Source organism: Physcomitrium patens, chromosome 1 (assembly GCF_059467195.1).
Source record: "Physcomitrium patens ecotype Gransden chromosome 1, ASM5946719v1, whole genome shotgun sequence".
Classification (NCBI taxonomy): Eukaryota; Viridiplantae; Streptophyta; class Bryopsida; order Funariales; family Funariaceae; genus Physcomitrium; species Physcomitrium patens.
The window spans coordinates 16,263,721-16,278,627 of NC_143410.1; the positions used below are offsets into that span (position 1 = coordinate 16,263,721).

Below are 14,907 nucleotides of genomic sequence, written 5' to 3' on the forward strand. Positions count from 1 at the left end.
ATCAAAAGTTTGCAAAAAATTAAGCTATGCATTAGGTTAATTCATGTTCTACCTATAATGGTTTAAAATAGTATGATCTTTGATATTTACCTTATTTTGCTGCTAATAGGATTTACTCGCCTACTATGTGCAAGCTCTTGTAGTATTTGTTATTATCTAAGGATATTACATATGCATGAGACATTGGCTCAAAGAAATAGTTATAGTATTGGTGGTTCCATTTATATATTATTTTTGTCTTGGACTTTCTTTAGTTTCTCAAAAAATTCATTTAAGCACAGATTGGTTGGACCTTTGAGTAGGGTTAATTTAGGACTTTTGCTAATTTGTATATTGACTAGAAAGAATACATGTAGTGCAATGCAAAAATTTGGGACTTTGGATTTGTTGCAATAAAGCGATGCTAAAGAACATAACTCATTTTGTTTTATGTGTTAGAGGCAATTCTTGAGAACTTTTATTTCTTCTCTTGATATTCCAATTTGCTAAACAAGATTGTCACTTTGAGAGGAATGTTCTTGCCAACCATCATGTTATGTAGACATTGGAAGTATAGTTTTTATGTGAAATGTTTATTCATCTGATTATTGAAGTAAAAGAACATAGACAAAAAAATCCAGATGCCCTACATTGAGATGATGGCTCTAAGTTGCGTGAAAGAAGGAGAAGAACCTTAAGAAGGTATGCAAGAAGATTTTGTTCAAGTAGCTAACTTCTAAGCTTGGAGAAGTTAAGAATGATTATATAAGCATATCTTATATATTGAGTTCTTCAAAGCCCTTTTGACAAGGGAGGAGAATTGAGACCCTCTTTTTAGCAAGGAAGAGAGAGAAGAAGGTTGGAACTCACGCTTGGACAAGGGAAAGAAGGAAGGAGGCTAGAACTTGAGCTTAGGGAAGAAAGAGAAGAAGGAGGGCCAAGACCCATGCCAAGACAAGGAAGAGAAATGAGACCTATGTTAAGACAAGGAAAAGAGGGATTGAGACGAGCATTGAGAAAAGAGAAAATAAATGTGGATGAATCAATGAGAAGCCTTGGATGTATGTTTTAACATAATGGATATAACAAATTGGAGTGTCCATGTAGCCCGAGCTTATATATATATATACAAATATATATGAAATAAATATATAAAGATTTTTTTAAAATTTAGTACATAAATAATCAAGTACTATAATAGATTTTTTTTTATTGAAATATTCTTATTTAAAATGTAGATTTTTAATGCAAGAAAGTATTATAAATATAGATACCAGCTAAATTTTTTTTGTAGAAAAGGTGAATTTAGAATTATTTTATTTAATAGAATAAGTGAAGCCATTATTGTTAAGTAGGCTAATGTATTTTATATTAGTAATAGATAGAAGAAGCTAAAAGAAAATAACAAATTGGTAAAAAGAACATGAAAAATACAAGTATACAAGAACAATAAGCAACATTAACAGTTAAATTTGCTATCTTTATAATAAAAAATGATATTAAATGTATGGATTTATATTTAATTTTTGGTATAATATAATGCATGTGTTGGGCTTATTTTTATACGTTTTGTTAACTAAAAGAATAGTTGTACTTAGGAAACAAAACAAAAGACCACAACTTTAAAATCATTCAATTGAATTAAATTAAAAAGTCTTATTTATTTTTCTTTTAAATTAGAAAATATACATATATATATATATATATATATAAAGGAATCCAAAGGAGCTACTTAAATATTTTGAGAAAAAAACTACTTTTAAAATTCTATTTAATAAATGCACTACCCATTGATGTAATTATAAGGTGTACATAGTAAATATTTATTTAAAACTTAGAATTTACGGATGTCCAAAATTGATTGACATGCTTACTTATCCTGGTAGTCCACAAAAATGAACTCAAATCAAAACACAAATCATGTCAAAATATTATACCACACATATAATAAAATCTTAATAAACTATAGAAATTAATTCTTCAATCATTGTTAGGATTTGAGAGTGAGACATTCTTTCTAGAAAGAACCTTCCATGCCACTCGTGCTTGAGTCTCTAGTTCTCTTCTCACTCCCACCCCCTCCTCCCTTCCATATCAACAAATACATATTCAATAATGAATGCTACCTCCTCTATCCAAAAGACAAATGGGCATAATCCTTTGCCCAAATAATCTATGATGAATGAGAACCCATAGGATCATATTCATCCACGTAATAAAAATTCTAAGAGATAAATAAAAGATAAATAAAGAGAGAGTGAGAAAGAGGGGGCCATAATTGGATAGTTCACAAAGGAATGCATCAAGATTCGGGAGCCGGCGGAGACGCACCGGGACGGCATAACTGCCACGATGAGGCGGTGCCGGGCTGCCCGCGGGTAGCTCTCCGGGCTGCCGGAATTTCGTTTCCCGCTCACTGGTGGGCTGCCCGTGGGTAGCTCTCCGGGCAGTTGCAACGACTGCCAGTGCGTTTATCAAGCGACTGATCTCCGACAACAACTCTTGAATGTTGTTGTTTCTTTGTTCTTCGTTTGTGTTCCCGACCCTCATTCCTCGTGCTGTATCTCATTCTATCGGGCCTTCCACACCACCGCCATCGCTATTGCTGCTGCTGCTGCTGCTGCGCTTCATTAGCCGTGCGCGCGCGCTACTGCGTTCTACGGCGAGGTGATAGGGAGCGCTTCTTCAAAGCGTATTGAGCGTCCTTGGGGGTACTCTTTCTCGCTGGCTTAATGGTTAGGAGCACGATGGTGTGTCAATTCCATTTGGGATTGAGGTGTTTGTGATATTTTTGACTAGGGTTTAAGCTTTGAGGAGGATCTTAGGGTTTTTTTTTTATAATTTGAAGTTTATTTTGTGGGAGGCTTTAGTGGCGTGATTTTAGTTCCTATTGCGAGAGGTTGGATTTTGATGCTGCGATCAGTTTTTGTTTCGGTTTTTGAGTGCTGAGATTGAAGTTTTTTCAGCAATTTTGGGGAGTTTTTTTCTTCGTGTGCTCCTGATTGTGGGCCCCGGACTTCATCATTGGGGCCCTCTGCAGGAGTTTTTTAATGTAATGTGTTGTAGCGAGCGGTTTCTGCGCTTTAGGGTTTTCTCTCTATCAGATTTTCCGGGCTGGTTTAGGTGCTTAGCGTGTGTCGTTGCTGTCTGGTTCTATTGACACGCAGCCTTCACTTTGATTGGTTACTATGCATTGGGTTTGTTCTGGCCAATGCTTTGGATGTATTGGCCTTTGCAAATTTCCGGAGGCTATATCCTCTGAGGATGTAAATTGCAGCGATGCTGGTGTCTGAGCAATGCACACTGTGAGTTGCGACCTTCAGGTCCAATACTCGAGTAGTCTTAGGTTGTAGTTCTAGAGCTCACAAAGGTCATGAACTCTTGTCTCGGTAGTTATAATTTTAGCTCTGCTGTTTGCCAATGCTCATGTTTCACATGATTTTTTGTTGGGTTTTGTACTCAAATTTTCAAATTGGAACTCAGGCTGCGGGAGATTCTGAAGAGTAATTTTCGTTCAACGTCTTAAATGGCGGAAGAGCTAGATGATGACAGGGATGAGGAGTGGTTCAAAGAGGTATATGGAACAGAGTACACCGCCCCTGCTAGAGCTACAGGTGCTACGAGACGAGCTGTTGAACCAGCTCCGCCTAAAGTCGCTAACAAGCGTGCACCCAATCCGAGTGATTCTGAAGAGGATGAGGAACAGCGAGATCCTACCGCAGTTCCTACGGACTTCACTAGTCGGGAAGCAAAGGTTTGGGAGGCTAAGGCCAAGGCTGTGGAGAGGAATTGGAAGCGTAGAAAGGAGGAAGAACTTACTTGCCGTCTTTGTGGCGAGGTTGGGCACTTCGCACAGGTAAGCGTTGCATTGCAGATATGGGTTTTCCGTCTCTTGATACTTTGAAGCATAAGTTTTGTGATGGTCGTGCTCAGTGGTGAAGAGAATCTTTGCACTCGCGTGCAGGGTTGTCCAACGACTCTTGGGGGGAATCGTAAGCCTGGAGAAATAGTGGAACGCATCCCGCTTCGTGATAAGCGATTAAAGCCCCGGCTTATAGGCACCGGCGGTGCTATCATACAGGGCATTGAAAAAGAGACTGGTTGCCGCTTGAAGCTCGAGGATAATTTAACTGTTGGGAATGGGGCCTTTTTTGTGAAGATTACGGGTCCTGATAGAGTGGCAGTTAAAATGGCAATGACATCTGTGAATAAACTCGTAGACCAAGTAGAAGATGAGTGGAAGCAACAGGCTAGTGCTCGGAAGCCACAGGGAAGAGATCGAGAAAGGGGAGATAGAGGAGTTTATCAAGGTATGGGTGCGGGTCATAGCCCTGTAAATGCCGCTCAAATGCAGCATGTTGGAGCTCTAAGACATCAACATGATAAAAGCAGTCTAGGAGGAACTGGTCGCAGGGGAGATCTGACTACTCCACCATTGGATGAAGAGAAGCGCACGATTGAGCATATAGCGTCTCAACTGGAGGCTCGTAGGCAGTGGGAAGCCGTATCGGGCTCTTCTCCGCAGTCCTTGAATGGCTCATATAAAGAGGGTAAGTCAAACCCTTAGCCCTACGTACACCATCGTAGCAGACTGTTGTAGAGCAGCTCCACTGAGAGAGGGCATAGCAAAATCCTGGTATGACTTGGACATTAGTGGTCTGTTTGTTTCCCACAAAGAAAGTTCGGAAACCACTTATCCTCTCTTTGGAAGCTACCGTATGTAGCTCCTTCATCTGGAGCCTTTCAGGTAAGTTTCTGCTCGATCGATGATATCGCGATTTTCTATTAATGTGGAGACCGGATTGCGCATATGATTCATCGTGGATCAAAGAATGAGTGTCAAAGCGGTAGTATCTGTGCTCTGAAGATAGCAGTGGTGCGGTAAGTGGCCATCTTCCCTGCTGTCTGTGGGTTCGGATTAAACGGTGTAGCCCACTCAGCTCGACCTAGTCAGGGGAACCCTCATGCTTTACCCCTCATTTTCGTGAAGGCCGCTCTGCTTCAGGATTCGGGAGCTTGGCACCACCACTGCCTGGTGAAGTAGATGTCGGGGGTGCCTACTGCCCAGACAGTGGTGTGTCATACCCTGGCCAGGCTGATCAAGCACTAGAGATGGAGCCGGTGTATAATGCACAAAGTCTGGATGAACTTGAACGTCGATTCCTGGAAGAGACTATCGAGCTTACCAAGGATCAAAACAAGGAAGAAGACAAAGAAAAGTCTCGCCATCGCGAGGTTCGTACTGGTCTTTGTAATATTATCTTCGCTGCAGTCGAATGGAATCTGTTGGTGCATAATATTTTGATGTGATCGTAGCAAAGTAATGAAGGTTTTACTGTAGCATTCTTTTAAACCTAAGCGTTGAGGATCGTATTACTGAATGCTTCGTATTATAAATACTTTTTCGTGATCTGGTGTGGTTCCTGTGTAAGTAGTCATAAATGCGCATCTTTCGTAAAGCATAGAAATGAGAAGAGAATTATAATGCCGATGTGCCCCATAACTTTTGCAGAAGCTTCGAGAGATTCAAGAGCAGTTTCAGCAGAAAATGACCACACTCCGAGCAAAACAAGCCAGGCAACGTGAAGGTTTTCTGCGGGCCGAAGCCCAAAGGCGATATCTTACACCGGTATTAAATCACTCACATTACCAGTACAGAGGTTCAGGGGGCTCAGTGCAACCAGCTCTATCTTCTGGGAGACCTGCCTCAAATTATCTTGATCCCTTATCTGCGCGTGCTGTTTCAGCACATGCTGACCCCTTACCCCAGTATGAGGGATCTTATGATTCCAGCTATGATAAGGGTTACGAACAGAAACCTACCGAGTCTTCGCAGGTTATTCGAGCAACCTCTTACGATTCCTACTCTGAGGCTCCGTATTCATTAGGACCAACTTCTTCCTACAACAGAAAGCAAGGGTATGATATGCTAGGTAATGATAACAGTAATGAGTACAACAAATCTCATGTGTATGATACTAAACACTACTCATATGAGACTACTGCACAATATCCTGCATATGGATGATGTTCCGAAGAAAGGTGGGACGTTTTTCAAGGGGTACTGAACAGTTGCTAGTCTTGTGAGAGCACTCTTCATATGTCCAAGCACCCTCCATTGATATCAGGAATGAAGGTTCCTTCAGGACAGGTATGAAACTGCGGCAGTTACTGTTGTATGATATGTCGAATATTCTTTGGTATGAACGTTTCCATACTGCATGGATCCTTCGCATGGCTGGTCTTTTGAATTCTGGTGTGACCGATGATGCAAGTTTTCTGAGGGTGGTTGTTCTCATCTGTGCGGATAATGGTCATGATGTGAACTTCGACGTGAACTTGACATTGGAACATGAAAAATTGGTGTCAAATTTGTTCATTAGAAATCAATAATCGTAATAATTGTTAACAGAGCCATGAATAAGACATGTATTGTTTAGCTCCGCTTTTGGGCACCTCGCCCAGCAGTCGACAAGCTCTCAGATGTTTTTTTTTTACGCTTTTCCAAGTGCTTGTACAGCTCTTCATTAATCAACTTGTATTAAAAAACAAAAATGCCCTTTCTCACTTCATGCCATCTAAATGTATTGCTCTGGAAGTAATGGATCCTCTTCAGCAGCTGTGCATGAGGAAGCTCAAATCTTGCCCAGTCATATAACGAATTGGGACTGCATGGTGAAGCCAGTGTTGTGATTATGCATGTTGGTGCAGCTAGTATTTTCCACCAAGTTACCTTAAAAGTACAGCGGGCTGCTGATCAGAATTGGAGCCACTTGAAGTGCATGTCAATGGATTTGAACTTTTTGGGGCGATCTTATTGAGCAGTCCCTTATGGTGTGAAAGATAAACTCATGGATATGATGTTTTTTGATGACCATCTTGCAGTTCACTGATTGTTGAAGAGGTTTATCTCTTCTTCTGGGCAACGAACCTTCACATCTATGGTTTAGCAGCATGTTTTGCAGTATTTTAACCACGGATTCTTTGATCACAGCACTAGGTTTAGGCTACCCTTAAGGACATTTGACTGCTTTGCAACTTCAACAATATCAGTGTTCCATCTCTCATCTTGTTTCCAAGCTTGATTTATTTAGGTGTTACTCTAAACATACGAACTCTTCATGTTGTGGCGCAGTGCTTTTGGGTCTCTCCTAATCAGGACCCGATTGAGAAATAATTATTTGAGAGTAACCTTGTTTTGAGACGATTGCCCTAATTTTCCTTGTTTCTGCAAATAAGGTTAGCTACATGGTCAACTACTACAGCTATGCTTTTAATCACCACCTTTGATGTACTGTTCTTCAATGAACTGACAGCAGTACATGCTTGAGAGGAGCAGCTTGAAGGGTATCGTAGTCATCTTTATATTATCTCATCCACCAGGTCTGCGCACCCTAAACACTACAGGGAGTTGGTGGGTCAAGTTGCTAGCTATCTGAATGTACCTGCCGTTATTGAGGATTTGAATCCCACATAAAACGCTTTGGTTTAATTAAAACAAGGATAGTTCATAGCAAAAACGTGACTCTCGTCAAAGCTCGTCTTCTAAAATAAATTGCTTTTTCTATCTGATAGATTCTGATGTATATCAGGCTGAAGAAGTCAGAATTTGATCTGGAGGTGGATCTATTAGGCCTTATTGATGTCTGTTCAGTGCAATGTGATAACAAACGATCTCTTCATCCCTCTTCATCTTACTGGTGAGACCATTTATCGGTGCCCTGCGTCTTTTAGTCTCATTCAGTTTTAATATAAACTTCGGAACCATTTTCCGTAACGCAAGACACGCCCCCATTTAAGTTTTTTTGTTCCCAAGTACCGCTTGTTGAAGGTTGCATTATATTGTCCCGCATTCGAACCTATTTGTAAATTAAATGAGTATTTCATCAGACAATTTACCAAAGAAATGTGGTAGGTGACTCAGCCTGGGTCTGTAAGCCTTCTGAGACTTGATTGGAAACAATTTAAAGTTCACATCCACTGGAAAGATATCTGTCTCCGCACGACTTGCAACAATAGCAGGCGGTGTAAACTCTTATCCTGTGCGTTAAAGTGACTTCAGCTCATTCTCTACCCCCTCGTATGTTCAACGATCCTGTTTTGTATGATTTATTTTAGGTTGAAGTTTGACATGATAGGACTTCACGAGTAATCTCCAAGAAAGGAAGTTGTGGCCTAGGATTGGAAACAATTAAGTCGCTTGTGCACGTGCTATAAGGCAACATCAGAATGAAGAAGGCGTCGGTCTTTATTCTAGCTCACCACCTGTTTTTTAGCGTTCCTTGAACCTGAAGGATGCTCCATGATCTTCGTGTCTTGATACTCTTGGGCTTCAGAAATCTCATCACAGAGACCGTCAGATGGCAGGCAATGTTTGAATAAAAACTTTCTGATTAAGTGGGTTATAGCAGCTAACATCATGCAACCTGTGAAGGTTGCTTAACTGAAAGTTCAAGATCCCTTGACTATTGGACCGCCACTACATGCAACCTGGTTGTGGCAGCCCCTTCATCAGATGGCTAGTAAGGTGCTTGCTCTTCATAGATGATGAAAGACTCAAAGCACCTCCCAAAAATGCTTTTGCATGTGCTGAACGTCAAGTGATACTTTGGTCTCTCTTCCAGGAATCGTTTAACACTAGGCGTGTCGCCAGCCGCCCCAGGAGGTACCCTGTGAAATAACTACAAGAATGTCTCTACTGTGTCCCTATTTTTGCTGACATCAATTGAAAAACAAAATATATTCTTCCATGCAGGGATTACTGTTCCTTGGCTAAGCCAATAAATTAAGATTATAAAATTTACAATCAGGATTCACCTCACAAGCAATTGGTTCTGAGGTTTACTTGAAACCTTCTTCAATTTTAAGGGTGCTTAGAGTAGAGTCTGATGATTGTTCACTTTGGTTTCTCCTTCCATCCAGACCTCTCTGTTTTCATAAAGGCTCCAAGTATGATTTGGAGACGACCTCTCTAAATGATTTTGTGGCAACTTGTTTTGTATTTCTGAATTCATAGAACTACATTCGTGAAATCAATAATACGTGGCAACAGTGCCGTTTTCAAGCCATTACTTTTTCAGTGTTGGCTGTTGGTGCATTGAATGAAGCGAGGATGTCATCAATTTGCATGTAATCAAATTCAAAGCAGATGTACATTACCAAACTTCACCACTATTCAGAACAGGATAGCAGGTTTTAGGAAACATGAAAATTATCCTATTACCATGTAGTGCAGTATAGTATCCACTGCTGTGGTCTCTCGTTTCTGTTTTAATCCCAACTGACATTCAAACGCAAGTTGCTGCAACATTCTGCATAAATAAATTTTGAATTTGGTGCCCTAAGACACCAACCAAAATCACTAAATTTAAATTCTCATTTGGGAAAAGAAAACAAATTGACCTAATGTTGCTTAATTTTCAAATATGCTCTGGCTGGTTTGAAGTCTGCTTGATCAAATGCCCATCTTGACATCTCAATTTCTTTGTTTTTATTTCTCACTCTAGCTACAAGCTTGTCTGTCCGCTTAATGATACGGTTAGTTCAACACCATGCCAATCACCACAAGTCTAAATTTCTTGTTATTTTATATTCTTTTAAGGAATTCGTCAATACTCTTATGTTTATCATCTTGGTGGATGCTTTGAAGTGTGAGTTACTAGATGTCTTTAACAGATGGCAGGAGTGCTAAAGCTGCTTCTGGTTTTTCCTGCTGTGGCGGGAAGATGTCTCGAATCCGCTGAGAGCGAAGGTTGTGATGCCCAAGACAATTTTAAGTGTGTTTTGGATACAAACTCTACGGGGAGTTAAAAAAAAAAATGCAAGAGATAAATCACGAAGACCTATTCCTCTCAGTAGCTCATTGTTCCAGGTTTGAGGTCCTGCCCAGCCGAAACAACTGGACAAGGTTTCTTAACTTTCTCTTGGTCAATCTTTTGACCAATTGAGTGGTTTTTTCCTCAGCGAATTAACGCGGCAATTGAGAACACCAAATTGCTGAAAAAACCCAGTGCAGCATTGATTCGTTGATGGCCATTAAAATATGAGGCAATCCATTACACAAATTAGGTTGTTATGTAGTTGTTGTGTTTCACTCCCTTCGAATGACTAGAACCATTCGTAGAACTATTGTTACATTATATGCTTCTAACCTGTAGCCTTGTGGAAACAAAAGAAATCAAGTGCTGTGTATCGAAATGCACTGCATATTTGGTACATCAAGAACCTGTCTATTTTAGATCTCAATGCACGCTCATCAACTTTTAATATAAATGTACTGATCAGCTAAAGTACAGCCCACGCAAAAATAAATTTCAAATTCCGTTGTTATATCTCATCGATTAACTGAAGACCCTTCTATTGCACTTCATGATCTACCAGAAGATTGGCTTCCTTCGATTCCGAAGCCAATTGCCATGGTTTAGTAACTTGAGACAAAAATTGGAGGTTCCTATTCTGTGACAACTAAGTGAGCATGCAATTCAAAAGACCAAGACAGGTACACAAACAGGGACATTGAACTGTGCAGGAAGGGTCGTTACTCTTGGCAGCAAAAGAAAAAGCTCTTTAAATGTAAACTGGAATCAAGACAGGTAGCTAAAAACTTGGATTAAGTTCATCAAAAATTGAATACAGAAATGTTTCGATTTTCCTGAGCACTCATACTTCATTAAGTACACACATTGAAAAAAAAGTTAGGATTGAATTGCAGTTTCGCATCCCAAATTTACATGAGCATTTGATAGTTGACTATACACGGGCCTACCTTATCCTTCAAGAGTTGGCATGATTTACATGCATACATAAATACAAATGTGTGAATTAAATTGGAGCAGTCCCGGGACAGGGACAGTGACACACAGCACAGGACCACACAAGCGGACAATGAAAGCTCGATAATCATAAACAAGAAACGTAGGACTCCAATCATCAAAAGCTCCCCAGCAACACCCCGTCTAATAGTTTGAGATCGACATACAAGCAAAACAGTAAACTGGGTACATTGATGATAAATTCAATACTAAGCATGAGCTGTGGGCTAAATGTAATTACTTAGCCACAAACAGCTTACAAGAGAGTAACAAAAAAAAAAATTAAAATTAAAAATTAAAAAAGAGGGGGAAAAAAAGAAAGAAGAACAGCCTGTCGTAGCCTATTCGCCAGCTGCCGATTAAAGACCAACGATGAGTTCAAACATGTCTCATCCTGAACCAGCGAACATCCAAATATACCAGGTTTGGTATCTGCCAGGAACGTCCCTTGGTCTGCTCAATACCGGTAGTCTAAGCACACACTCTTGAACGGAGTTTATATACCAACAAAGCTGCTAAAGAATCACAGCAGGAGCCAGAGGGCATCACGAAGCCAGTTAAAACATAATCAGGTCATCGGCATTTTGCTTCTTCGATTTCTGGTTGCTCCCTTCGGCTGCTGCTCTATTCCCAAAAATCATCTCGTCCAAGTCGGCCATGGCCGCGTCGTCGTGTGTCGAGCTGGGAGGAGCGCTGGGCTTTAAGTCACGCTTCCGCACTAGCGAGGCTTCTTCAGCAGTACCGTGGGTGTCGTCGTCGTCCAAAGCTTGAACATGAACGAACGTGGACTCTGCTGCTGGTTGAGTTTGCTCCGCGGTTCCCTTCGACATCTCCTCAAACTTTGTCAGGACGCGCTGAAGGTCGTCATTCACGTTCAGTGCCTCAAAGAGCACTGGATCGGCGTCGCCTGTTCTCTCCACAATTCTCTGCACCTTGAACTGAGAGCTCCGGCATTGTTCCACTAAGGTCAATGTCAACTCTTCCTGCGATAACGCAAGTGATAATGATGAATGGAAATCTTAGCTGAATATCATCCAATTTTGGAAGCTCTCGAAATGTCTAAAAAGCGCTTAAAAGGAGAACTAACACATCGTAAATCAACCAGATAAAAGAGAGATAATATGTGCCGTCAATACATCCTTCATCGAATTGTGTTAAGAAATATATCGAGAAACTTGCTCTTTTCCCCTTACCTTGAGAGCTTCTTGCTGTGGAGACGACGTCAGAACCGTGTTCAGAAGTTCTACACTGTTGCGAGCCACATCAAAGACTTCCTTAGTGTCCTCTGCGCTCACATCGTGAGCTACAAAGCCAGTCAAATCCCTGGAATGAAAGCTGCCGGCAATACCTCCATTTCCTGGTGGGCTTGGCCTTGTAACAGACTGCGGGGGGGTGAAAATGGGAGCAAGACTTTCCTCATCTCGTCCTGGGAATCTGATGCCTCTTGATTTTAAGCTCTGCAGCAATATGGCACCAGTCGAAATCGTGTAATTATTGTTTCCTAGCGATACGTTGGAAGCAACATCTACGATTCAATTCGCAAGTTTTATCGACCATCAAATTCTTACAGCCTAAACTTGATTATCCGTAGCACTAGATCAAATAATAAGCGATTCACTAAAACTCTAACTTAATCTGAGAAGGAAACCCTACACCATAACATAGTCAAACCCCAGCGTTGTTGTCAAGGTCATGGTGTTTTCAACTCTTCAACTAGGGACCTCCCTCGTAGCGTTCCAGTTAGATCAGAGGCTTTCGTTAGAGCAAGTCTAGGTTAAAGACTCACCAAATCATGCATGCAAGTGGACAGTGTCACAATCCAGTAGGGAGAGGAAAACCGCCTGTTCAAAATACAAATTTGCAATCCCGAGGTTGATGCGCTACAGGGAACGTTGTTTTGCACTTTCGACAGAACAGATGATGAGAGAATAGCATAAAACTAACCTTATACGTTTCCTCGAAAATTGGTAGGTATCGAAGCTCTTCGGTAGACTCGCCCCAGGCTTCGATCATTTTCAGGGACTTGTCGCGATTCGCCGTGGACGTGCTGCGATCGTCGACCATCTTCACCATCTCGTCCAACACCTTCTCGGAAGCCACTTCCGAAAACATCTTCTCGCAGTTCTTCACCACCATCTCCAGGAGCGTGAGCGCCAAATGCTGAATCTGGACACTCTTCAGCATTATCCGCTTCTTGATGGCTCTCGCGGTGTCCTGCCCGCTCAACTTCTCCAAATTGATCAAATCGCATATTTCTAGGTTCTTTTGCCAATCTGGCCCCTCCATGTCCTCCCCTGTTGCGTCCTCAACAAGCTTGTCCGCCTGGGTTGAAACCTGGAACAACTCCTTCATTTTATCGCTCATAGTGGACATCCGCTCGCTCATCTTGCGACTCAACTCCCCACTCCCCGTCTTCACCTTCTCCCCGAAGGCGCTGAACTTCTCCTTGAGATTTGCTCCATCCATAGTGAACCTTCACCCCTTTCCTCACTACCGATCGAAACCCTCGCCCCCCCCCCCCCCCACTAAACCAAAAATTCTGACAACACGATGAACACCTCAATTGTGTGCACGATCCAATGCAATAATTGAACAAAAAGAAACGCAGACCAAGATCATTACCACAAAAGTACAAAAAGAACAAAAATAAAAACATCAAACAAAACCGAGCCGCAATTCGATGCCACCGAAAACACCCGCAGACACCTTGTGCGACTACAGTAAGCACAGTCGATCGTCGACACTGGAAGCAGGACACAGCCCGATGAATGGACGAATGAATAAATGAATGAATTCAATAGATGAATGAATAATTGGAACGCGATTCCGTCCCATTCATCCCTAGCTCTAACGCACAGAAAATAAAAATAAAACAAATTAAAAACGAAAAAACTATTCACATGATGTGTTCATGTAGATCAAATGCGAAGATGGTTTTGCTTTAGCTGCCTCTCCTTCAAACACCCACCAATAGAAACGCTTCCTAAGCTCGGAGCTGAGTCCATGGGCTTCAGATAGAGGCCTACTTTTGCTACACTAATTAGTGATTTCACTTAAAATAGAGGGGGTCTTACCTTCAATCGTAGGTATTTCTCATCTATATCCATTGGGTAGTATTCGTTGGGAAATGAAAGTACTTTCGTAGAAATGAAGTTCAAATGGGTGAGTGGATTGCAAGTTTAAGTGGACCATCGTGGGAAGTTTCGGAGGCGTGAACAGGAAGGTTCCTACTGGGAAGGTGAGCGAATATCTTCGCGGCCTTGACGAGTGAAGATGGGCCCCACCGATCGCATCCAGTGGGTTTTTTTTTTTTTTTTTTTTTTTTTTTTTACATCCTTTTCGCTGTACGATGTAGACTGAGGCCTCACGAGGACTGTGAGAGGCGAGGCAACGATCTCATCGACCAATCTGTTGAGTGATCCAACGATCAAACAGACGGGTCAACAGAAGAATCCAGGAATATATTTTACCTTCAGCGGTGCTATTTTTTCTTTTTTCTTTTTTTCTTTTTTTGTGCTCTCCAAGCACACCACCCGCATGAACTGGGAGTGCGCTTCGTTCGGTGCTGCACCTGAGGGGGTGGGGTTCTCTATGATAGCAATGGGAAAAGCTAGAAAGGAAGAAATAGCTGGGTAGTGAAAGAGTGAGGTTCACTGTTCTTTGTGCGTTGCTCAAGCTATCATCCAAGCTCCGTTCGATGTAAGTGGAGAGTGCTTTAATTCGATAGCGCTTTACATGGCTTCTTCATGTCCCACCCTTCTTCGCGCTAGTGTGCTTCTGATGCCCCAATTTGCTGATATCTATGGGCAACGGCAGTCGAAGTGCGCCGCATTATTGATACATCAACTGTGGAGTTAAAATCTCTCGGGAAGAGGGAACCACGGAAAGGGCTTTATCAACGCGGAAACGTGCAGAAAAAGCAACACTTGCGCGGAGAGAAGGAACGGAACATTTGTGTCTGGGTGATGTTTTCCCAAGACAAAGATGAACGAAACGATGTCTTTGCAAGGAAACAGACGAGTCGTTGCTGATGCTTCATCATGGAAAACTCGCACGTAAATGCTCTATCAGACCTACTTGCTGATTGTACCAACGACCTCGCTGTTGAACACCAAAA

At 41.7% G+C, this 14,907-nt stretch overlaps 2 protein-coding genes across 5 annotated transcripts; one reads left to right on the top strand and one right to left on the bottom strand.

The window, feature by feature from the left end:
• The first annotated feature begins 2,483 nt into the window (after positions 1–2,483).
• LOC112289585 (uncharacterized) lies at positions 2,484–6,138 on the top strand. Of its 4 annotated transcripts, none has more exons than XM_024534896.3 (5): positions 2,484–2,690; positions 3,463–3,835; positions 3,944–4,529; positions 4,970–5,214; positions 5,492–6,138. In XM_024534896.3, exons 2-5 carry the CDS (start codon positions 3,506–3,508, stop codon positions 6,005–6,007), a joined length of 1,677 nt encoding a protein of 558 aa, XP_024390664.1. In that variant the 5' UTR covers positions 2,484–2,690; positions 3,463–3,505; the 3' UTR covers positions 6,008–6,138. The 4 variants fall into 4 exon arrangements, with proteins under 4 accessions (XP_024390664.1, XP_024390693.1, XP_090107418.1 ...); XM_024534925.3 differs by having other exon boundaries at positions 4,985–5,214; XM_090251292.1 differs by lacking the exon at positions 2,484–2,690 and adding an exon at positions 3,114–3,284 and having other exon boundaries at positions 4,985–5,214.
• A 4,816-nt stretch (positions 6,139–10,954) lies between these two features.
• On the bottom strand, positions 10,955–13,512 carry LOC112288537 (TOM1-like protein 1). Its single transcript, XM_024532800.3, has 3 exons — positions 12,735–13,512; positions 11,984–12,247; positions 10,955–11,773 (listed from the first exon to the last, which is right to left on the bottom strand). Exons 1-3 carry the CDS (start codon positions 13,254–13,256, stop codon positions 11,348–11,350), a joined length of 1,212 nt encoding a protein of 403 aa, XP_024388568.1. The 5' UTR covers positions 13,257–13,512; the 3' UTR covers positions 10,955–11,347.
• Positions 13,513–14,907: the final 1,395 nt, after the last annotated feature.

Excerpts from the sequence above, each read along its gene's own strand:
- LOC112289585 (XM_024534896.3), top strand. The coding sequence starts at position 3,506 with ATGGCGGAAGAGCTAGATGATGACAGGGATGAGGAGTGGTTCAAAGAG. Across the intron at positions 3,836-3,943 it reads AGGTTGGGCACTTCGCACAG|GGTTGTCCAACGACTCTTGG; the intron begins GTAAGCGTTGCA and ends ACTCGCGTGCAG. Across the intron at positions 5,215-5,491 it reads AAAAGTCTCGCCATCGCGAG|AAGCTTCGAGAGATTCAAGA; the intron begins GTTCGTACTGGT and ends TAACTTTTGCAG.
- LOC112288537 (XM_024532800.3), bottom strand. The coding sequence starts at position 13,256 with ATGGATGGAGCAAATCTCAAGGAGAAGTTCAGCGCCTTCGGGGAGAAG. Across the intron at positions 12,248-12,734 it reads TTTTCGAGGAAACGTATAAG|AGCTTAAAATCAAGAGGCAT; the intron begins GTTAGTTTTATG and ends ATATTGCTGCAG. Across the intron at positions 11,774-11,983 it reads CACAGCAAGAAGCTCTCAAG|GAAGAGTTGACATTGACCTT; the intron begins GTAAGGGGAAAA and ends GCGTTATCGCAG.